The sequence below is a fragment of the Cucumis sativus genome, chromosome 4, assembly GCF_000004075.3.
Source record: "Cucumis sativus cultivar 9930 chromosome 4, Cucumber_9930_V3, whole genome shotgun sequence".
Taxonomy (NCBI): domain Eukaryota; kingdom Viridiplantae; phylum Streptophyta; class Magnoliopsida; order Cucurbitales; family Cucurbitaceae; genus Cucumis; species Cucumis sativus.
In genome coordinates, this window is record NC_026658.2 from 8,850,675 (window position 1) to 8,872,405 (window position 21,731).

At 30.6% G+C, this 21,731-nt stretch overlaps 1 protein-coding gene across 2 annotated transcripts; it reads right to left on the reverse strand.

Moving 5' to 3' along the window:
- Nucleotides 1–3,703: 3,703 nt before the first annotated feature.
- Nucleotides 3,704–10,335, reverse strand: AGA2 (probable galactinol--sucrose galactosyltransferase 2-like). Of its 2 annotated transcripts, none has more exons than XM_031883645.1 (14): nt 9,493–10,079; nt 8,294–8,504; nt 7,783–8,027; nt 7,379–7,469; nt 7,194–7,242; nt 6,968–7,059; nt 6,731–6,838; nt 6,169–6,291; nt 5,494–6,046; nt 5,143–5,210; nt 4,922–5,056; nt 4,610–4,827; nt 4,413–4,501; nt 3,704–4,322 (listed from the first exon to the last, which is right to left on the reverse strand). In XM_031883645.1, the coding sequence occupies exons 2-14, from the start codon at nt 8,482–8,484 to the stop codon at nt 3,966–3,968; spliced, it is 2,319 nt and encodes a 772-aa protein (XP_031739505.1). In that variant the 5' UTR covers nt 8,485–8,504; nt 9,493–10,079; the 3' UTR covers nt 3,704–3,965.
- Between the last annotated feature and the right edge of the window lie 11,396 nt (nt 10,336–21,731).

Sequence of the window (21,731 nt, forward strand, 5' to 3'; positions counted from 1 at the left end):
ATGCTTATGTATTTCTTAGATTAATAAGATTAATTTCTGCATTTGAAGTCTTATTTTTTTCAGATTATCAAACACTTTTAAAATCATATATGTATAAGTTTTTTTAAAAAAATTATATAAAGATTACTTATCCATTTATCTCATTTTTATGTTGGGTTGTCAAGAAGAATAGCAAATTATGAGTTTTACTTTGGAAAAATAGAAAAAATAATTTTAAATTGTTAGAATAGCAAAACATAAAAATTAGACAAATAAATAAATGAAACAATTCTTCAAATGCTCCTATCCAATATGAAAAATACAATTGTTCACCTAAACCCAAAATACACAGTAATTGAATAATATATGCTACATAAAAATTCTCCAAAAAATGTAAAGATTAGAAAAGTTGTTATTATTGGAAAAAGCTTAACCGGTTCATCTTCCTCTTCCTCTTCTCCCTTATTAGCAATTTAACAGGATTTTGATTCAATTTTCAAAAACACGAAAGAGAAACGTGGTTCAATCAGCTCTAACAAGAAATCATGAAATCCGACGAAATTTCTTTGGGTCAAAACCTCTCAAACTTTCTCAGATTGAACAACGTAGTGATGATATTCGACAAGAATCACCCACTTCTTCTTCAATTCATAGAATTCGCCACAACATTTGACAGAAAAAAATGGGGACACAATTGAACTTCTTCTTCAATTCTTCTCTCATTTTGTTTGTCTCTTGTCGGCTGCCCCCCTCTCAATTTCTTCTTTTCTTTTATCTAATAAAACCTAAAAGAAGAAGATTCAAATAATTACAAAAATGCCAATGAAGCATAATTATAAAATTCAAATTCAAATTGTTATTAAAAATATATATTAAAATTAAATTTTAAATTGTTATAAAAAATATATATTAAATTTATTTAATAAATGGTTTAAAATATAACAAATTGGAAAATCTTATATATATTTGTCAATATTATAGGAGAGGTTGTTGCAATCTTGTCTACCAACAAAATAGCAAATTTAGTACCAAATTTAAATGTTTTCAATTAGGATCTTAAATGAATCATTCCATTGAAGTTTTAATTTTAATTTATTATTATGTTAAATTAACAATTTTATGAAAGGATAGTTAAATGCATAATTATAGAGAAAAAAATGCAATCTTAATATGAAGTTGTTATTATATCAAATGACATTGATATAATATAGAGAGTAATTGTTATATGCATAATTATAGGGATGATACAATGTTAATATGAAGTTATTATACCATTTGCAGAATTTTAGGGAGTGATTCAATTCTAAATTCAAATTTTGGAGATTTTCCAACTAAACTTTTAAAATAAAATGATAAAATAAATATTTATTATTATATATATAATCCAAACAAAATAAATAATAAATATGTAAAATTGTGTATTTGTATGATATAATAAAATGTTACAAAGAATTAACAAAAAAAAATTACAAAAAGTCCAAACTCAATTGGCAAATGGACTCAGTCCAAGCCCAACAAGCAAATGGACTGAAGTCCAAGCAAATGAGTCCAAGCCCACCTAAAATCCATAAAATTTATCTATAAATAGAGACCATTGTCATTCATTTTATGGGGTCTTTGGTTGAAGGAAGAATTGAAGCTCTGGAGTACTGAAACAGCTCTCAAGACGTGCAAGTTCATATCAACCTCAAGATCAACAACTTATGAAAGATTGAAGACTTTAATCTAGTTCGTATCAACCTCAAGATCAACAACTTATGAAAGATCAACAACTTATGAAAGATTGAAGACTTTAATCTAGTTCGTATCAACCTCAAGATCAACAACTTATGAAAGATCAACAACTTATGAAAGATTGAAGACTTTAATCTAGTTCGTATCAACCTCAAGATCAACAACTTATGAAAGATTGAAGACTTGGAAGATTAAACTTTCCTTGGATTCTAGAAGATCGAAGTTCAAATCGATTTGCAACTACAACATCCTGAAGACCGAAGATCAAGAAGTTCTAAGTTTTAACATGTATTCGAGAGAAAGCATCAAATGAGTAAATACTAGAGATTGTATTCACAATACTCATCAATATATAAAAGTTCAATTCCATGAATTACATTTATTCAAAATCTCGTATGAACAACACGTCATTAATCTACCATAGATGCGTGTGTAATTCTTCTTCTAAACAATCATGATACACGATCATGTAGATGCGTGTGTAATTCTTCTTCTAAACAATCATGATACACGATCATGTAGATGCGTGTGTAATTCTTCTTCTAAACAATCATGTAATTCTTTTTAACGATGTAAAAACTTATTCGTGTAATACATATTATAAAAGGTCATGATACACGATCGTTTAGGGAAGATACACGATCATATAGTTTATTCTTAACAATAAAAAAATGTTTTGTGTAATTCTTCTTTTAAACGATTATGATATGTGATCATGTAGGAAATTATACATGATCATATAGGTCATTTTAACAATGAGAAAATGTTTCAAATCTAAACAATCGTTGAGATCATATCAAAGTGATTTTTAAACAATCTTTATATTTTGAAAAATGAAGAAAGAAAGAAAGAAAAATAAGATAAATAAAAATAGAAGAAAGAAAACCTAAAAGAAGATTTGAAGAAGTTAAGAAGAGAAGATGAATAAATTCCAGAAAAGAAGAAGAAAGAAAAGTGATGAGTTGTCCGTAATATTAAAAGTTTTTTTATTTTGTTACACGGAAAGTAAATAATTTAATGTTTTGTTATATTTATAAAAGTTTACCTTAAAAAATATTATATATATATATATACACACACAAAAGTTTAATAAAGAAATGAAAAAAAATAAATTAATAAATATGAAAAATTAATAGAGTTAAGAAAAAAATTAAGACAAGTTAAGAAATATATATATATATATATATATATATATATATATATATATATATATATATATATAAAGAAATAAAAAATATCACGAAAGTTGGGAATAGAAACTTAAGTCAGGGCCTTGGGCCTCGGGCCTCGGGCCTTGGGCCGAATAAGAACTAATTAGCTAACTAGAGATTTTGAGAAAAAGAAGAAATAGAATCAAATAAGAATCAGTGAAATAAGAGAAACTACTTCTGGTGTTTTCTCTAATTTTGTAGAATTTTTAAATTTTAAGAATGAAAAACGAGAATAATTATCAAACACATTTTTTTAGAAAATGAGTTTATCAAATAGACCTTAAAAAAAAAGACTAATAGTGATTTTTAGCTAAATAGCAAAGGTTGAATGGGTAGAACATATCATTTTGGCTTCTTTTCTTGCATAATTGTAATCATTCCTCATTTACAACTTGTAAATGAACTAACTCACAAACACTAAAACTTCGTTCTGATCAACCTTCTTTTTTATTTAAAAAAAAGATTTAAAAAGTTAATCTAAAGATGCTCTAGCAATAACTCAAACATGTTTCAATTCAATGTAATAATTCCAAGTCAGTAACAGTTTATTAAAAAGAAAAGTAAAACTTTGCTTACCCTAATTAAACCTTTCCAAGTGGCATTTTTCATAAATAAACATAAAAATTGACCCTAAACACATTTTAATTTAGTTCAAATTATACTTAAATACATTGATTGTGCTCCATTTGTGGGCATTCCAGTGAATGAGATGATGAGAAAAAACATATGGGCCAAGCGGAGGCCAAGAAATAGAGAGATGCCAGTAGTTGGAAGGGAAATTGTGAAGAAAGAAATCAGAAAAACATATTTATTATGACATGAATAGAGAATTAGATTACAACATTAATGACAGATGTTGGCTGCTACATTACACCCTTAGATTTAAATTTATGGCCCCCACAGTACACACTCAATCCTAATTAAATTCCTCCTCTTGACTACCATATATATATATATATATATATATATATATATATATATATCTCCCAGCCATATTATTAAATGATATGGTCGAATGAAATTTAAACATACAACATTCACCTAAACTTCAATTTCAATGTTCCATCTATACATCTCCTCTGTTGGGATAGGAATTTCGAAGGTCACTAACCCTGTCACATCGTCGTACACAAAGTCCGTACCCACCTTGTCCACACTACATTTCAGAGGCCGTTGGGACGAGTATAAACCGAACCTTCCGCATCCTCGGGCTTTCATGGTGATAGTGGCCGTTGGAGGTCGATCATCAGGGAGAGAACATGTTAGCTCAGAAGCAACTTCACCATCGAACTCTGGTATTGGTTCGACCACTTGGATATCGACTTGCTCGACAGCACCGCCGATGTTGAACATGTCAACTAGACCGATTGGGGCAAACGAGATGTTTGAGGTGATGTCCTATAGACCAAAAGAACATTATAGTGAATCCACAAAACAAGTTGATAAACAAAGAAGAAAATGAAGGATGGGAGTGGAGGAGGTACATACCTTCAGAGGAGAAATATGGAAAAGATCGTATTCTAAAACTTTGAGGGTAACAGGAACTGAAGCACCTTTTGGCAATCGAGTCAAATCTCCTGAAAAACAAATCAAATTCCTTTTGTTAGAATTTCTTTTCCTATTTCTAACTAACACAAGAAAACCCATCATGAATCTTGGTTATAAAGAGTGATATATCCATGTACCTGATCGATAGGCATAAACGATAGTATCACCCTTCCAATCGGCACCTGCAACTTGTGAAATAGCATCAACATCAGCTGCACGGACAGAGGTAGTTAGGGTACCCGGAGACTCATCGTGAATGCGAGTCTTCTTTGTGATCCTGCACCAGCCGGCACCTTGGCAATTGAATACTCCAACAACACCAGAGCATTTGTTCATATTCCAAATTTTGAGCAGGCTGCAAAAGGGTAAAAACAATTGATTATCAACAACAGCCTACTATGGGAGGTGAATAGAGTAGACAATGCCAAAAAAGTGAATTTACAACAAACCTGGTGCCATCTCTAGCTGGATCGTTGAACAAAGAGTCACGTGTCGGTCGTCCAGGTAACTGTGCACGAAGAACTGATCCATCGGGAAGGACTAGTTTCTTCAACAGGTCAAAGTTGTGGTTGCCTGGTTTGTCACTGTGATAAATTGTACAAAGTCGGTCATTCCTATTATTAGCATATACTTACTGAAAGCAGACAAACACGCCATGGACATAAACTACCTGACATAAATTGCACATCCGCCAATTGCACGAGCAGCACCATGATACTCTGCTGTCGGATGTAAACTCTAAAAAGCAAAGCAAAGATCGGATACGTTAGTTTATGTGTAAGGGTTGAATAGCTCACCTCCATACTTTCTAGTTTCTCTTCTCCTATGGCCAAACACACTATTCATGCGGTTGTTGTATTCATGTTTAGACATGCCGGTTTGACAAATACTAATCCTCACTAAAATGTATTATCTATGGGATGGGTTATCTATATCGACAATTCATATGGACTAACAATATCGACTTAGTTAATGAAATCAGAACAAAAGAGAGTGAACACAAGTGGAAAAAGTTTCTCACATGGAACATATCCCAGTCAGGCTGCATGAACTCTCCAAGGAAAAGAGAATTGTAAGCCACAGAAGAAATATGAATGGTGTGGGAGGCAGGATCACGAGGGTAATAATCATCAGAAGCTCTCACGACCGCAGTCTGTTTGGCGCTGTAGAGACTGTCGGTGTTGTGGCACATACAAGCAATGCATCCATTGTCAGAAAAGTTACGAGCAATCGAAGCTTCAAGAGCCTGATGGTAGCTACGAGTAAGTGTAACCCTGCCACCATGACCAGCACCGAGGGTCTCAATAATGTTTTGCACATCAACCTTCACGCCGTCAATACCGCAGGAAGCCAAGTAGGAATGGAGCTCGTTATAAAAATTAAAGACTTTCTTTGGATGCACAAGGCCAATGCCATGAACAGCCAAGCTGTCTACAACTATGTCTGGTTGGTTGCCCAACATACCCGGCGACTGGACCGGGTACGCCAAAGCAGAATCATAATGCTCCATGCCTGGACTTGCTGGTTTCACTCCACCCCAATAACCAGCCAAAGCATGCCATGCATACACAAATCTGCATTATATATGGGTTAGAATTAGACATTTTCCTTGAAAGATAAAATGCAATATATCTAATTCAAGTTTGTAACCTAACAGAAAGTTGAATCTGTCTACTTTAGTAATTGAAACACTTACTTCACTTTGTGTTGTTTCTTGGCGTCATCAACAACCACCTTTAGGCCTGGGACCTGATCATAGTTATTCCCATTTTTCTGAAACTTATGATTTTCTTTTATTCCAGACAGCCTACTTGCAAACCTATAAAAAAAAGTGGCATCAAGTGATTAAGCAATCAATTTCTTGAATGATTGAGTCTAACTTGATTCATAATGTAGACAACACATGATATAAAGAAAAAGCTTTCAATTCATCTGGTAGCAGATGGAAATATGCCAAGATATCTTACATCTAATATTGGAATAGTTGAGGAAACATATTGCTATAGGAACTTTTAGCTTAAGAGGCAAAAGAAGAAGGTAGCATATAATATGGGAGATGTACACAAGGGTAATATAAAAGTATTAGAAGGATCACATAATTTATCTATTTTTATTATTCCCCACATAAAACGGTCCAGTGCTAAACTAAGATGATCACAATTCATAATAAACGGCCCCATTTAGACTCAGCAAGATATGCTCATAAGTTTAATACAAAAATAACAATGAAATTGGTTAATAAGAGGAAATTGTCTTACTGTGCTCCCTCTTGTACAACACAATCAGCATCTTTTGGTTTGGCTTCTATCTGTTGCCAACCATCATCTATGATTAAGAATTTTGGAGGTGCCCCTCCATCTGAAAGGCTGCAAACACCACAATGTTAGCAATTTAATTTAATCTTTTTTATAAAAAAAAAATAGTATTAAACATCATCGGTACAGAAGTATTAAGATGAAACAATGGAACTGCTATATCACAACAAATTTTATCACCTTTGGAGGCCTTCCACAACACCCTCAGCAGTGACATCAGTGTAAAAAGCATCCCAAGTACACCAACCAAACCAGTCAAGGAAGGAAGGTAACTGAAAAAGACAGTACAACACAATTAAGACTCTAAAATGAGTAAAGTTTAGTTAACATTATAGTTGTCAAAACAAAATTAGTAAAGCTTAGTTAACATTATAGTTGTCAAAACAAAAAAAATAAAAAATTATACCTTTTTCTTCTCTCTATGTAGAAAAGTTTGCGTATGCTTTTCAACAGCCCTGTCACCATCATTTAAATTTTAATGAAGTTAGCACAGATACCCATCATGATTACACGTGTGTAAAAAGGCAAAAACCCAAGTGCACACTTGAAGGAATTAGGAGCAAAAATGTGCAACTCAATTTGGAAACTTACTTCACTGCTTGAGTGATAACTTCAAAGGGATTTGTCCCAGCATGCATATAGACAAGAGAAAGTCCTTGGTTGGTCTCAACAGTGTTATCTCCTGCAAAACCAATTCAAACACCAACAAAAACAAGTCGTTTCGTTTCTATGGAACTTGATTCCTTCCTATATTCTCCTCCAAGTGCTATTAAACTCCATTAATTTGATTCATTCCAGTGATGGTAATTAAAAGATTTCTCCAGCAAGGTTGGTTCACATTAGTGACATCTCCACCCCAACAGATTAACTATCTTCTTCATTACCGACCACCAGGATGGAACTATGGAAAGAAGTGATGGGCCAAATAAATAGGACAGCAGGGTGTGTGTGCATCCTACAGCAGATGATAATTGTCTGATCATGATTCTACTCACCACTCTCGAGGCAAATCTCCATCTCATTCTTTTCATTTCCTTGCAGAGCAGCACGGAACTGACCCTCAAGGAGAGGAAGGAAGACGGTGTAGATGGTCGAAGAATTATCAGGATCCTCCCCATCGTTACCCTGGCTCTCCATCAGCAGGAACTGTGTCTCGAAAGGGATGTCTCTCCCAGATGTTCCCATTCTTTGAGTCATCCACCATAACTTGAAACGGAAACAACAAAGGAAGCGAGTACCCCTGATACGAGATGAGGGGAAAATTAGAATATTTCATAACCATCCAATTCATTCAACTAATTCATCTCAACAAAAATCGTATGATTTAGAATCAACCCAACTCAGGGATCAAAGATAATTCAAACCCATCCAGTAATTGACAAAAGTAAATCTTCACGAGCTATTATATAGAATGGTAAATATCAATCACTTGCCATTTGTCGTTTTATTTCTGTTTATACTGTAAATTTTGAAATCCTACCAAGAGGGTCTTTTACTTTTACTTACTCTAAAACACCGACTGGGAAAACATGTAGACTTTTACTGTTCGAAGCAGTGGCACCAATGAAAGCGCCAGCAACGAGTCCAAGGCCAGATCCTGGGGTCAGCACAATGTTGTCAGGAACCCCAGTCAGTATGGTCTTCCCGTGAACCACCAAGTTGCCATCGTTGACAGTAATCTTCGGTGTGACCGTCATGGTTGAGCACCGAACAGTTGCTGAACAAGATTAAAACAAACAAAAAAACATTATCAACCAATCAGAAAGCGTAGAAACAAAATATCAAAAATACCAAATAAAAGTTTAAGCTCTTATAAACAAGAAATTCGGACGATAAAATGGAGATCGCCACTTTGTTGGACATCCACTAACATCAACCTAAGCGTTTGAACTTTAGAAGAGAACCGAAGTTTCTACAATTAGGGCGAAATCCTATGTTTTCCGGATGAAGAGAACCATATGACTTCCATGGGGGAGAAGAAATCCACCTCAAAAGCTGTAACGAAGCTGGCCTTGGCATTTTTTACAAAACCACGGGGAAATCAAGTAGACTAGAAAGAATAGGAGTAAATACAACCGTACCAATGTTGGGGAAAGGAAACTAAGAGATTAGATTCAGTTAATTAAGATATAACAAAGTGAAATTAAGACCAATTATTACCCTTTTTGGAGTTCTGGATTCGTTGCTTAGCATCAACTTATATTTTTCAAGAAGAATCAAACTGGTTTACGACAATCAAACAGTCAACAATAAAGAAATATAATTTTCAATTAATTGAAAGATTTCATCAATTTAAGCTCTATTTGGGAATATATTAGCATAATAAAAAAATATAGAGAAAAAAGAGTTGTATTTAGGTAACCAATTTTTTTAAAAAAAATGTAAGAGAATATTAAATTTGAAATAATATGGCAGAGAGAATACAAGTGGAAGGAATATATGAGAGAAAAAGGTCAGGAAAGAAGAAGGAAAAGAAAAAGAAGACACGGATTTCTTTTTTCTTTTTTCTTTTTTTCTTTTCTTTCTTCACCGCCGTGTGAAGGGAAACGACTAAACCTTTGCTTGTCTTCTCCGATTTCCCAACCGTGAAGGGAAATATATATGTATGTATATATATATATGTTAAAAAATGGTTTTAAAAAATATTACACGGAATATTCATTGATACAAGCAAATTGATAAGAGAGAAAAACATTAAAATTCACCTTTGGAAGAAAGTGACGCCAAAATGTAGAAAGAACAATACAGATACGGAAAATAGAATCAAGAAGCCGTCAAAGTTCAATTGAATCTCTCCAACTCATCCATTTTCGTACCTAATTATTATTAATTCCGTGTTTTCTCTTTCGAGTTAGTTTTAAGCTAGATTTCTTAATTCATTCCACTGCCATCAACACGCGGAATCGTTCATGTTCTGATTATCTCCATGAATAATCAAAACTAAAAACCAAAAAATCGTCGCCATCTGCAAGGAACTAAGAGGAAACGAAGAAGCAGAGAGGGAAGTAGATCTGAGCCAAGATCCAAGAAGGGGATCCTTGCATAGATCCAACTCACTAACTACTCTCAGCTGGCCGAAGCTCGATTCGAACTCAAAAATTTAGAATCAAACGCAGAACCCCCGGCTCATAAACAAAAGATGAACAACAAATTTACGTCCATAGTTTTGAAATCCTTCAAAATCCGAACAGAGCAAGAACAGCGAATTTCTTTGCAAAACCGTTCCAAATCCACATGTTCAACCAACACTACAGGAAGGCAGAAGATCGAAACAAAAAAAGGGAAAAACACAACACCAAAAACTCGAACAGAAGACTCACCAGTTAGGTATTAGGAAGAGAGATTCCGGTGTCCTGGCCGGAAACTGAGAAGAAGAAGAAGAAGAAGAAGAAGAAGAAGAAGAAGAAGAAGAAGAAGAAGAAGAAGAAGAAGAAGAGCGTTCCTTTAAAAGGAATGGTATGAAAAGAGAAAGGGAAATGAATGAAGAAGCACAGAACGGCCTCTTGAGAATGAAATGATGTTCTCACACAGAAAACACACGATGGAGTGAGTTGAGGAAGAAGAAGATGGCGGTATTTATACGGGTTGGATCGTTAAAGTTCGAGCAACTTCTAGTGCTACAACGCATCAGATCATGACACGTGGATATTAGTTTTATCTTTTGTTTAATTGCTTCCAACTCAGAATCTTTACTTGCAAATGTCTTATTTTGACTCTTTTTTACAAAAAATTTCTTCTTTTTCTTCTTTTTCAACTTCCTAGTGCGAACTCAATTTAATTATTTATCATATAAAGCAGTATTTTATTGGTAAAAATAAATATAACTATATATATATATATATCATTTAGTATGTAGCTTACATTTTTTATTATTGAAATTACAATCTTAGGATTCATTTGTATTTATCATTGAAATTACAAATAGCATTAAGCTGGTCCTACAGCAGAGTTTTGAGTTTTGGAGTAGGCTGGTGGTGGTGGATGGTATTTTGAAGTTGTATCTTGATACGTTGAGACCAAAGAAAACTAGGCTTTGGAAGTATTTTAAGAGATTCTAATGGCCAAATGGCGTTGGTTTTCTCCAAGGGGTGTTGGCGAAACACTTAAGCTTGGATGTGTTTTTTTCCACCGGATTAAACATAATCGCTGCCCATGGTTTTCGTTTCCTAATCTTGATTTGCAGCTACTTATTCAATGCTCTCATCAACAATCTTCTCACTAAATCTTCATCTATGATCATTTTAGAGGAGATTAGTGAGTGGCTTGAAATTGTACAGTTTAAAGGAATCTACTTTAACTCAACTGCTCATTTTTTAGCAACTAGGGAGTATCCTGTGAGAATGGAGTGTTTTGGGTTGATTTAACTCCCGTTTCGCTTCCTCCTTATATGTAGAGAAAAGTCCAAACATGTATTACCCATTCCACTTTTGTTTCTCATTAATTCATCATATTTTTCATATTCTCAAAACAAGAGAGAAGAAGAAAAAAAAACCTAACCATAATGCCACATTTGTTTCAATCTAATTTTCAAACTCAAGATTAGAGAGAATCCATGATGCCATTCTCCATTTCAGCTTACAACTTATTACTTAGCTTAACTTATTGCATACAAACCACCACAAGTGTTATCTATGTCTGAATGTTTGGATTATATGTTCTAAAACTCATTATTTATCAATGTTGTGTTAAACTATTTTATATTATTCATTGAAATTGTTATTTGGGCCTCGTTCAATAATTTGTTTTTGAATAAAAGACTTGCTTGATAGAGACTCTGAATTCAATAAACTAAGGTTTCTTGACCATAATATGGGTATGTGAACTTTACGTAGTGGCATAAATGTGGATCAAGTTTGAGCACTTTATTTTGAAGACACTATGGATATGGCCAAATTTATATTTAGTACAACTGGTGTGATCCTAAATTGCTCATGTAGAGACATGTCAGTGTGAGCATCCTATGTAAAAGAGTTTACATAAGATCAGACTATAAAATAGTCGCTTTTACATTATAAACATTGTTTACCATGTAAAACTGGTTGTTTCAATTTTGATGAACCTAGGTAACTTGATCTTAATTTTGAACTAACTATGAACTTCTATTTACTTGAGATTATCGTCCTTAGATCTACAAAAGTGGGGTAGCTCAACAGAGATAACCTAATAGACCTCCCATTTCAAGAGTAAAACTAGGTGGATAGTTAAAGACATAGGGTGCAAGATGGAACTCGCTTCTTGTTCGCTTCTAAGAATAGTAGAAGAGTTGTTCCCTTAAGTATTGTTGACTTCCGGTTTTGAACAATGATCATGTCCTCTCATTGCTTCGAGAGGGATTCGGTTTAATGATGAACCATAAAAAAATTGTTCATCAAAGAATCAACAAAGACTTAAGGAACAAGATGTAATATTGAAAATGATATTTTGACCTAGCAGAAATGACGAAGAACCTGTGAATGTTTGACTTACTAATCATGGTTATATAAGGTGAGACAAAAATATACATCTACAGTGAGGATAGTGCAGCTACGTGCTATAGTGGATAGTCATGTTAGTTAACCAATGTTGATTAGCTAGGTTAAAAGAGCTTAACCAATTAATCTCGGATCGTTGAAGCTTATGATATTCAAATCTATTAAGTCCCTCATTAGATCCTTAAAAAATTAAACTTAGAACATTGTGATCGATAAGTTTGAATTGTTCAAATTATTAGCGAGAAGAAGTCGTTAATAATATTCGATATAGCTAACAATTATAAATTGCAAGAAAAATTATATCAATTAAATAAAATACTTTATATGAATTAGTTAGATTTAATTAATAGTGAAATTATTTAAATTAAATAAAATGTTGGAAGTTTGGATTTTGGAAGTGGACTAAATTAGTGGAGATTTCCAACAATGAATTGAATGATGATTAAGCTTACGTAGGTTGATGAGTTGCTAATCTCTCAAAACTCCATAAATTACACTTTATTTATGTTGGTAAGTGTTAAATTAATATGTGATATTAGTTTACATGAAGGTTGACTATATATATATATATATATATGTGAAGATTAATGAAGTTAATTAATTAAAATGACTATGAATCTTGTGAAATTAGATAAAAACTTACTTGTTTGTATCTCTCACTCTAAAACCCGATCAATTTGATCAAAATTTTGATCCCCAATCTAGTTCTAAATTTAGAGGATAGTGTAGAGAAGATATTGGTGGTGGTCCTTGGGAAATACGTGATCAACGTCAACAACAATCCAAGGTGAGTTTGAGAATACGGGATCAACATCAACCACAATCCAAGGTGAGTTTGAGCTGCATATGGTATGTGTTTTAATTTTTGTTTTTGAGCTTGAGTTCTAACGTATTTAATCCTTCAAATTGAGTTCTAGGCGCTTTACTAGCCATGAAACTTGAAAAGTAGACCAAAGGACCCCAAACTATAAAACAAAGCAACACTTCTAAAACAAAAGGCTTTTTTAATCGCAATAAATAAATAAATATTTATTTATTTATTTATCGTGGTTTTGTTCATTAAGGCACAACAACGTTAGGAGTTATACGAAAAAGCGTTGGAAAATCCTCTCCCAACAAATAAATCGCTGTTGAGACTGGGGTCGACAAAAATTTGTTGGGAGATCCTATACATCTCTCGACGCCATATATACGATGTATTGGAAGATCCTCTATTTTTTTTATAAAAAAATATCTTCCATTTAGCAACAAAAAACATATCCTATTTTCTTCATTTCAGCATGAAAAATAATAGTTCAAACAATTAAAACATCTTACATTCAACTTTCAAGTATCCAAATTAGCATCCAAATTTCAAAGAACAAAAAGTTTTAGGGCAAAATTTTAAAAAAGTACATAAATAAGTTCAAAGAACAAAGAGATAAAGCACGCAGTGACGACAGATGGAGGTGGTACAACAAGGTAGGCGGTAGCGAGGACAAGTAGAATAACACATCAAGAGGCCATTGACAATAGAAAATACAAAAACAGTTAATCCCTAAAGCAAAATAAAGAGGAAAAAAAAAAAAGAACAATGGCTTATCGGCAGCGAGGGGGCGATGGACGAAAGTGAAATTGTTAATCTACACCAAGCCTGATGTCGAGAGAGGTTTTATAATTTTTTTTATTTAATTACCTTATACTGACGTCGTCTTATGTCGCATCGAAATTGTCAACTTTTTCCAACGAAGCTTATATGGCGTCAAAAGAAGCTTTTTTTTCCAATGTCACTTATCTCGACGTCCATATTGTATGTTGAAAAATATAGTGCCTCCTTATTAGAAAAGTGAATGCATTGACAATTTTAAGCTTACAAATTGTATAAGTCCTTAACTTTCGTATATTTTGATTAAAAAAACTTCATCTTTTCAAATCATGTTTTTGTTCAAGCTTGTCAATGAGTCTTGGATGAATTATTGTGTGTGTATCAAATTACATCAAGTAGTCGAAAAATGAACTTTTAAAGTTCTATCGAGAAGGAAGCTCAATTAAAGCTTGAAAAAAAGTTTGCTTATGGAATTGGAGATGAGAAGATCTCACACACTTGGGGAGGGAGCGTAAGTACATATTTAGAGATTCTCATGGAAAGTTAGAAAAACTATCATTGTAGGAGTGTGAGGATCTCAAACTTTGGGAGAGACGGCTAAGTTGTAACTAAGTGTAAGTGATACTTGAATCACCAGAAAGAAAGTCTATTGGACAAGTATTTTACTATAATTGTTAAACTCTTTGTACAGTGAAATTTCTTTCCACTAGATAAACAATCTACTATATGTATGTGATATTGCACCTAATTAGACTATCATTGTTTGATATTAAGTTATTTTATTTGTCAATAATCGTATTACTATCTTGTGCAACATTTTTATTCTATCCATTTTTTTTTCACAAACACGTTGCAGTTGAAAGTAAAAAAACAAAAGGTAAATTTGGATTACCTTTTAAAGTGTTTAAATTTTTTTAAAAAAATTATTTAAAAAAGTTTAAGGTATTGGTAACTTTTTAAAATTTACTTTAAAAAATGAAATTATGGAAAATAATATATTTTAAAAAAATTACAGTAACTAATTTTTAAAAAATAATTAAACAAAATTATTATATTCATGTACATAAAGACTCTAAAAATCTAACTAAACATATAGACATGTAAGTGTTTAAAATTTAAACTTATTCTTTAAAGAAAAATCATTAATGGAAAACATTTTTTTCATAAATAATTAGATTTAATTTTCAAAATTCAATGGATTGTTTGGCCCCACTGTGTTTGGTAAAATATATTTTATGATTAAATGCATTAAAATTTCAAGTTATATACTGCTTTTACATTCTTCAGAAAACAAATGTAATTTTCAATCAAATAAGTTTTGATTTTATCATTTAAAATAATTTAAAGTAATTATTTAATAGTATAAATTATAAATAAAATAATATCATATATTCTATACTATTTGGAAAAATGATAAGTTAAGATTCATTTTTCAAACACCTAGAACCAAATTCGTCCGGCAAAAATTGACATTTACGGGACATTAGTACACTGCTATATTTTAAATTAATTGAGTATATAACACAATTTTAAAAAATTTACAAATATAGCAAAATTTGTCAAATTCTATCAATGATATAAGTCTATTACTGATAGATCATGTTGCAAATATTGGTACTATATGAAATCTATCAGCGATACAAGTCTATTAGTGATAGTTTTGCTATATTTACAATTTTTTTAAAATGTTGTTATATCCTTAATTATTATTGTTAAAATAGTTATCCATTGCAATTTTACATCATTTTATAACAATTGTTGACATTTATTTTAAAAGTTACAGTAATCTCAAATGCAACCTTTCGAGTAGGTTAATAGTTCAACAACTATTGTAATCTACAATTTTGTACTTTAACCATATATACTATTATAATTACACACCACCCACAATAAATAATCAACTAATTACCTAGTTTTGAATTATAAAGAAATGAAATTAACTATATATATATATTTGTAATTAATGGCTGTCAATTTGTTTTTCTAAAAAAGTGTATAATATTATTTGACTGCTCATTTTTTGTGGCTGGATTATTTTGGTCTTTTCATCATTATTATTGAAGAAAAAAAAAGCTCATCCTATACTTTTGTTTCAATAGGGTTTGGACAAGAAGAAGAAACAACAGCAACAAAAGAGATAAAAAGTAGATGGGAAAAGTGGGTTTAATGTTTTTTGGCCTATATTCATAATAATTATTGCTATAGGATAAATCTATGTAGTTTTAGACCTTGAAATTTAGTCTATATTTTAAATTGATCTTTAAATTATTTTTATATATGAATTTTTTTCAATAATAACATGGTTTTTTAAGTTATTATAATTACAGGTAAGTTTTGAAAATCATTTCAATGACTCACATTTTGAAAAAGATAAATCTAAATGTTTACGTGGATGAACGTGAATAGGAGGATATAATAGTATGGTTAATAAAAACTTAAAAGAATTGAGGATGAATGATAGGAATTATAAAGTTAAGCATATATTTGATTTGAACGATCCTATGTAAGGTGATGAAGTGGAATTGGGAGATTTTTTTATTATATCTCATTGGAAAATGATAAAATGATAAAACGAGAAAGAATAATAATGAAAGTAAAAAGAATTGGAAATAGGGTGATGATTATTGTTGTTGTTGTTTTCTTATAATTTAATTGAAAAGAGGAAGATGAGATGTGGCAGATGGGGAAGCCGAAGAGTCAAGAGCCACCTTGAACTCTAAACTTTGGAGGTTTATAATTATTTAGACCAATACAAGATTTTAAGTTAAGAACCTTTTTCTTTTGTTTCCTGAACCAACCATTTGGTCCTCCAAACTAACGTCATTACCTTTGCTACCAATATCATCATTTTCTACGCTCATTCTTCCTTTCAAATATCATTTTTTTATACTATTTTTTATCCACCCAATTAGTCTTTTTTTTTTATTTCTAAAATTAAAAAGTTTTAATTTTTTTAATAAAGAAATAACTTGTGAATATTTACTTCTATTTTAGAATTTTACATATTGATGTGTTTATTTGAAAAAGTAGAATAGTTTTGAATTTAAATAGAAGAAAATGGATGATTTTAAAACAATTTAAATAAAAAGATTTTTTTGTTTGTCATGCAGTAAATTCTTTTTTTTTTTTCTAAATATCAATTCATCTTTTATTATTCTCTCCTTCTTTGTTTATTATTATAAATTTTTAGTTTCAATGATTTATAAACCAATTATAGACTTAATGATATTTAATAATTTCTTTAACAGATACATATTTAATGATTTTGTAATAATTTATTATTCTTATTTTTTAAAAAATTCTTTTCACAAATTCATATTTACTTAATTATTAATGATTTTTAACTTAATGATTTTTGTAATAATTTATTGTTTCTATTTTTTTATTATGCACTTCGACGTTTGTGTAATATGTTTGATAATTTCTTATTTTATTTTATTAGTATGTTTTTTTTCTCCATCTATTTCATAACAATTTTTATAATAATTTTACCAATAATTTAAAGTTTAGAAAATATTTTTTAAAAAATTTATATAATTAGTCTATATGTTTTCCTTTCTTTTCTTGTTTTGGATGTATTGAGTTCATACTACAATTCTTAAATCGAAACCGTTTTTAAAAAGATTGATCCAAATACACAAGAATAAAATTATATGTATCATTAACATTGTTAATTCTTTTAATGTTTTATTTATAAGTACGATTGATTAATTCTTCTAATGTGTTATTTAAGTTTTAATTTTATATATTTGGATCAATCATTTTTAAAACGGTGTCAATTTAAGATTTGCAGTATGAACTTGATACATCTAAAATAACAAAAAAAAAAACATATAGATTAATTACATACACCTTTAAAAAAAATCATTTTCTATAGCTTAAATTATTGACAAAATTATAAAAAAAAACATAATAATAAAATAAAAAATGGAATTACCAAATATATTACCAGAAAATACGGAAGTGCACAATAAAAAAGAAAAGAACAATAAATTATTACAAAAATTATTAAGAGTCGTTAAGTTTAAAATAACTAAGTAAATATGAATTTTTTATTTTTTTAAAAAATTATTAAGAATAAAACGATGAATAAATCATTAAATTTAAAAATTATGACAATAAAGAGAAGGAGAGAGAATAAAAATGAGTAAACTGATGTTTAAAAAGATTAAATAAAAAAGAATCCAACTTCTTTTACCTAAATTCTTCTAAAATCATTCATTTTTTTTATTTTAATTATTTTGAATCTAATAGTTAAAATTGCAACTATTTATTTTAAAATCATCAATTACCAATCAACTATATAGGGCATATGTAAACTAAAATTACTCTTTAGTCCAAAACTTTACAAATTATTTTTCAATTCATTAGTAATGTTATATTAGTTTAGTTTTGGTTTCCTCTATGGGTTAAAAAATATTATTAATTTTTGTTGTTAAGTTATGAATTTTATATTACTTTTACTAATTTTTCATCACTTTGAAGTTAATTTTAAAGTTTTACTTCACAACTATTTAAAAAAAACACAAAATAATAATAATTAAAAAAAAAAAAAAAAAAAGAAGCGAGAGGTTGGCGGGGGGGGGAAGAGTAGAGAGTGAGTGGGCAGTTTGATTTTTGAAACATGGAACGGACGCCATGGTTTGCTTTTCATAGAAAAGAGAAAGAAAAAGAAATAGCTTTTTGGTTTTGGATTTCCAAAGAGTGATCAAATATGGCGGTTCTTACTTCTCTCTTACGGCCATATCTCTCACGTCATCCACTTTAAACCAACACTCACTCTTCTTCCTTTTGCCTTTAACAAACATTTAATCAAACCTATCAACTCTTTTTCTTTCTTCTTTAAATATTTCAATTCTACTCTTCACCCATCAACATAATCTATATCTTTAAATAAGTATTAAATAAATTAATATATTTAAATAAATATTACTCTTACATATATATTAATAGGGTGCAAAATTTATTACTTTCACAATTTTCTTCTTAAAAAAATAATTTATTTTTGGTTAATTCTTTTTTTTTCTTCATATATTTAGATGGTTAATGTGGAACTAATCATATTAAAAATAATTAGTAACTTTTTTAATTAATATGGAATGAATAGATTATGGAATGGAAGATGAAGAAATGATGAGAAGGGCATGTTTGGAATTTATGAAAAGATTAATTTAAGCAATACAAGTTTAATGAGTTTTGTAAATATTTTTCAGTTTTGTTATTATATGTATAAATTACTATTTTCTTATCATTGATATTTTATGTTATCTTAACTATTTAATACAAAATTATTATGATTAATGATCAATATTTTAATTAATTTATATCAATTGTTTATTTTTACTAATTAATTTAATTATAATTGTGTTATTTTATATTTTATTTTATTAACTAAATGATTAATAATATTACATTTTATCAATTTATGTTAAATTCTAGCTTAGTGGTGATTATGTTTGTCACCCCTTTTAACCACGATTCAAGTCTTACTTATGTAGTTTTTTTTCCAAATTTTTATTTTCCCTATAAGTTACAACTTTTTCCTCAACTAGCCCCTTGATCCGCCACCGTAGTAAGCGAAATTGAAAGGAATGTAAACTTTAATAAACTTTGAGAATTTCATTGATAGTTCAAAAATAGGTACATCCAATACTTTTACAACATTCATTACAAAACCAGTAAACATGACTCGAGAAGACTTGGACTTCCCTCGCCTAGTTACTATATGTTATGCGAGTACCAATGACCACACTACCAAAACAATGCGATCAAGGAGGCAAGGTAGGCGATCAAGACTGCAAGTTCAACATTGGATGTCCTTCGCTACTTGGGGGAGGGGAGAGGAGGGTAAAACAAATCATTTGAAAGGTTAGACGAAAACGTTTACTGAGTGAGATCTTTTATCAATCGTTTTAATCAAACCGAATTTGCTTTAACATAACATAATCAATTGTCCAACCGGATGTTATAGCAAAAGGTAAATCAACTATCACATTTCAGAGAAACATTTGTTCAAAACATTCGTCATCTTTGTTTATTCCACATTATGTAAATCACATGGATCACTCCCTTTATTATTCACAACAACATTTATCGCATCTCGTGCTTCTCGCATAATAAGTGTTTTATCTTACATATTCATTCTACATATTCAAATTATTCGCGAAGTAAGTTGTTAGGTTAAATTTCCTTACGCGTAATGCGTCTTCCAATGTCATATCACACAGCAAGCAAAAGACATCTTTTACCAAAGCACACAACAAGTATGCGGCATCCCATTCAAGATTACACAATATAAATAAGGTATTCTATTGCGCAAGGTACAAGGATATTCTTATTTCACGGCTTTTTAACAGCTCACAAGACTTTTTCAAGTAACGTCATCATTGTAAATAACACATGTCACATATTTCAATCTAATTGTCATACGAGGTTCAGAAAAACGGTTTTTGAAACATTTACTTCCCTTAGAAGTTCACACACTATACTACTAAAGTAATTTATTGTTTTTCATGCTAGCCTTTCAATTCATTCATATGTCACTCACACTTTGAGAGTTTGAAAGCAAGAGAAAATTCACAAATTATGGTTTCAATGGAAATATGTCTAAGGATTCATATATGTTTTAGAAATTCTTTTCGTTTTGGAAAGTATTTGCAAGAAAGAACCACTCACAATCACAGTCAGCTAGCTCCTTAGCCTAGCTTTCACAGCCAATAGTCTCTCTTCCATTTCTCGAAACCCTTGTCGAAAATGAGCTCATTTCGTGTCTTGAAATCCTTGGATACACTCACAAATCTTTCTTAACAAATTTAGGGTAAAAAAAGCTCCAAAATGATATGAAATCCTATTTTTATATATAGACTTCTCCGATGAGTTTTCCCATGTCGAAATGACTACCCTTCCTGATGGCAAGAAGTGGCCAAATCTCAAAACTTCAAGCGTCTTTGTCATCTCTATGGTCCAATTAATCGATGACCTATTGACTTCAGGGTCATACCATTGTTCTTAGGTGAAGTAGCTCAATTTTGCCCAAATGTCCGCCGGTCGCATAGTATTCTTATCGCAGGGCCTTCATCACATTGACAAAATGCTACCGATTAAGACTTACATATATTTAATATTTATACCCATGAAACAATATTTACAATATCTAAATAGTTTTTCATAAAATTCTATTATTGTCTATCACATATACAACATTTTAATATATATATTTTTTCCTAGTTGTACAAAAAAATTTATAAAAGTGAATTAAAAATAAAATTCAAAATGTTGTTTAAAAAATAAATATGAGGAAAGAAGAAGAAACATCACAAATTAGACGGATTCTCGTGAGAAACGTTGTTAGGGAATAAAAGACGAAATCTAAATTAGTTACATGCATTCCCTTAAGTCACTATTAGGTCACCATTATAGATTGATCGAATATAATGTATAGTAACGAATCTTGAAAAGATTGATGATAAACTCAATTTCAGTATTCAAATACCTTATATGACACGTGTCAAAAACTCTTTAAAACTTCAAATTTTCCACACCACATATTATTTATCTTCAACAAACATATAAACAAGTTATGGTTTTTTAGCAAAAAAAAATTAATTTATAAGCAACCATAATCTTAATATGTTGTTATATATAAAAAGTCACCTTTTTAGTTTTAGTCAAATAACTATAGGAATTAAATAAGAGCAAATAGCATACCATCTCCTTTCTCAAGAAGCTAAGGAATTCTTCTAATCTTCACTATGGAAAACTATAATAGGGGTGTGATAATTATTGAAGATCCTAGAAATAAGTATTTAATGTCAAATCAATAACTCAAAACTAAGTTTGAGGCCAAGACTAAAAATGAATTAAAGAAAGTACGCATCAATACCGGTAT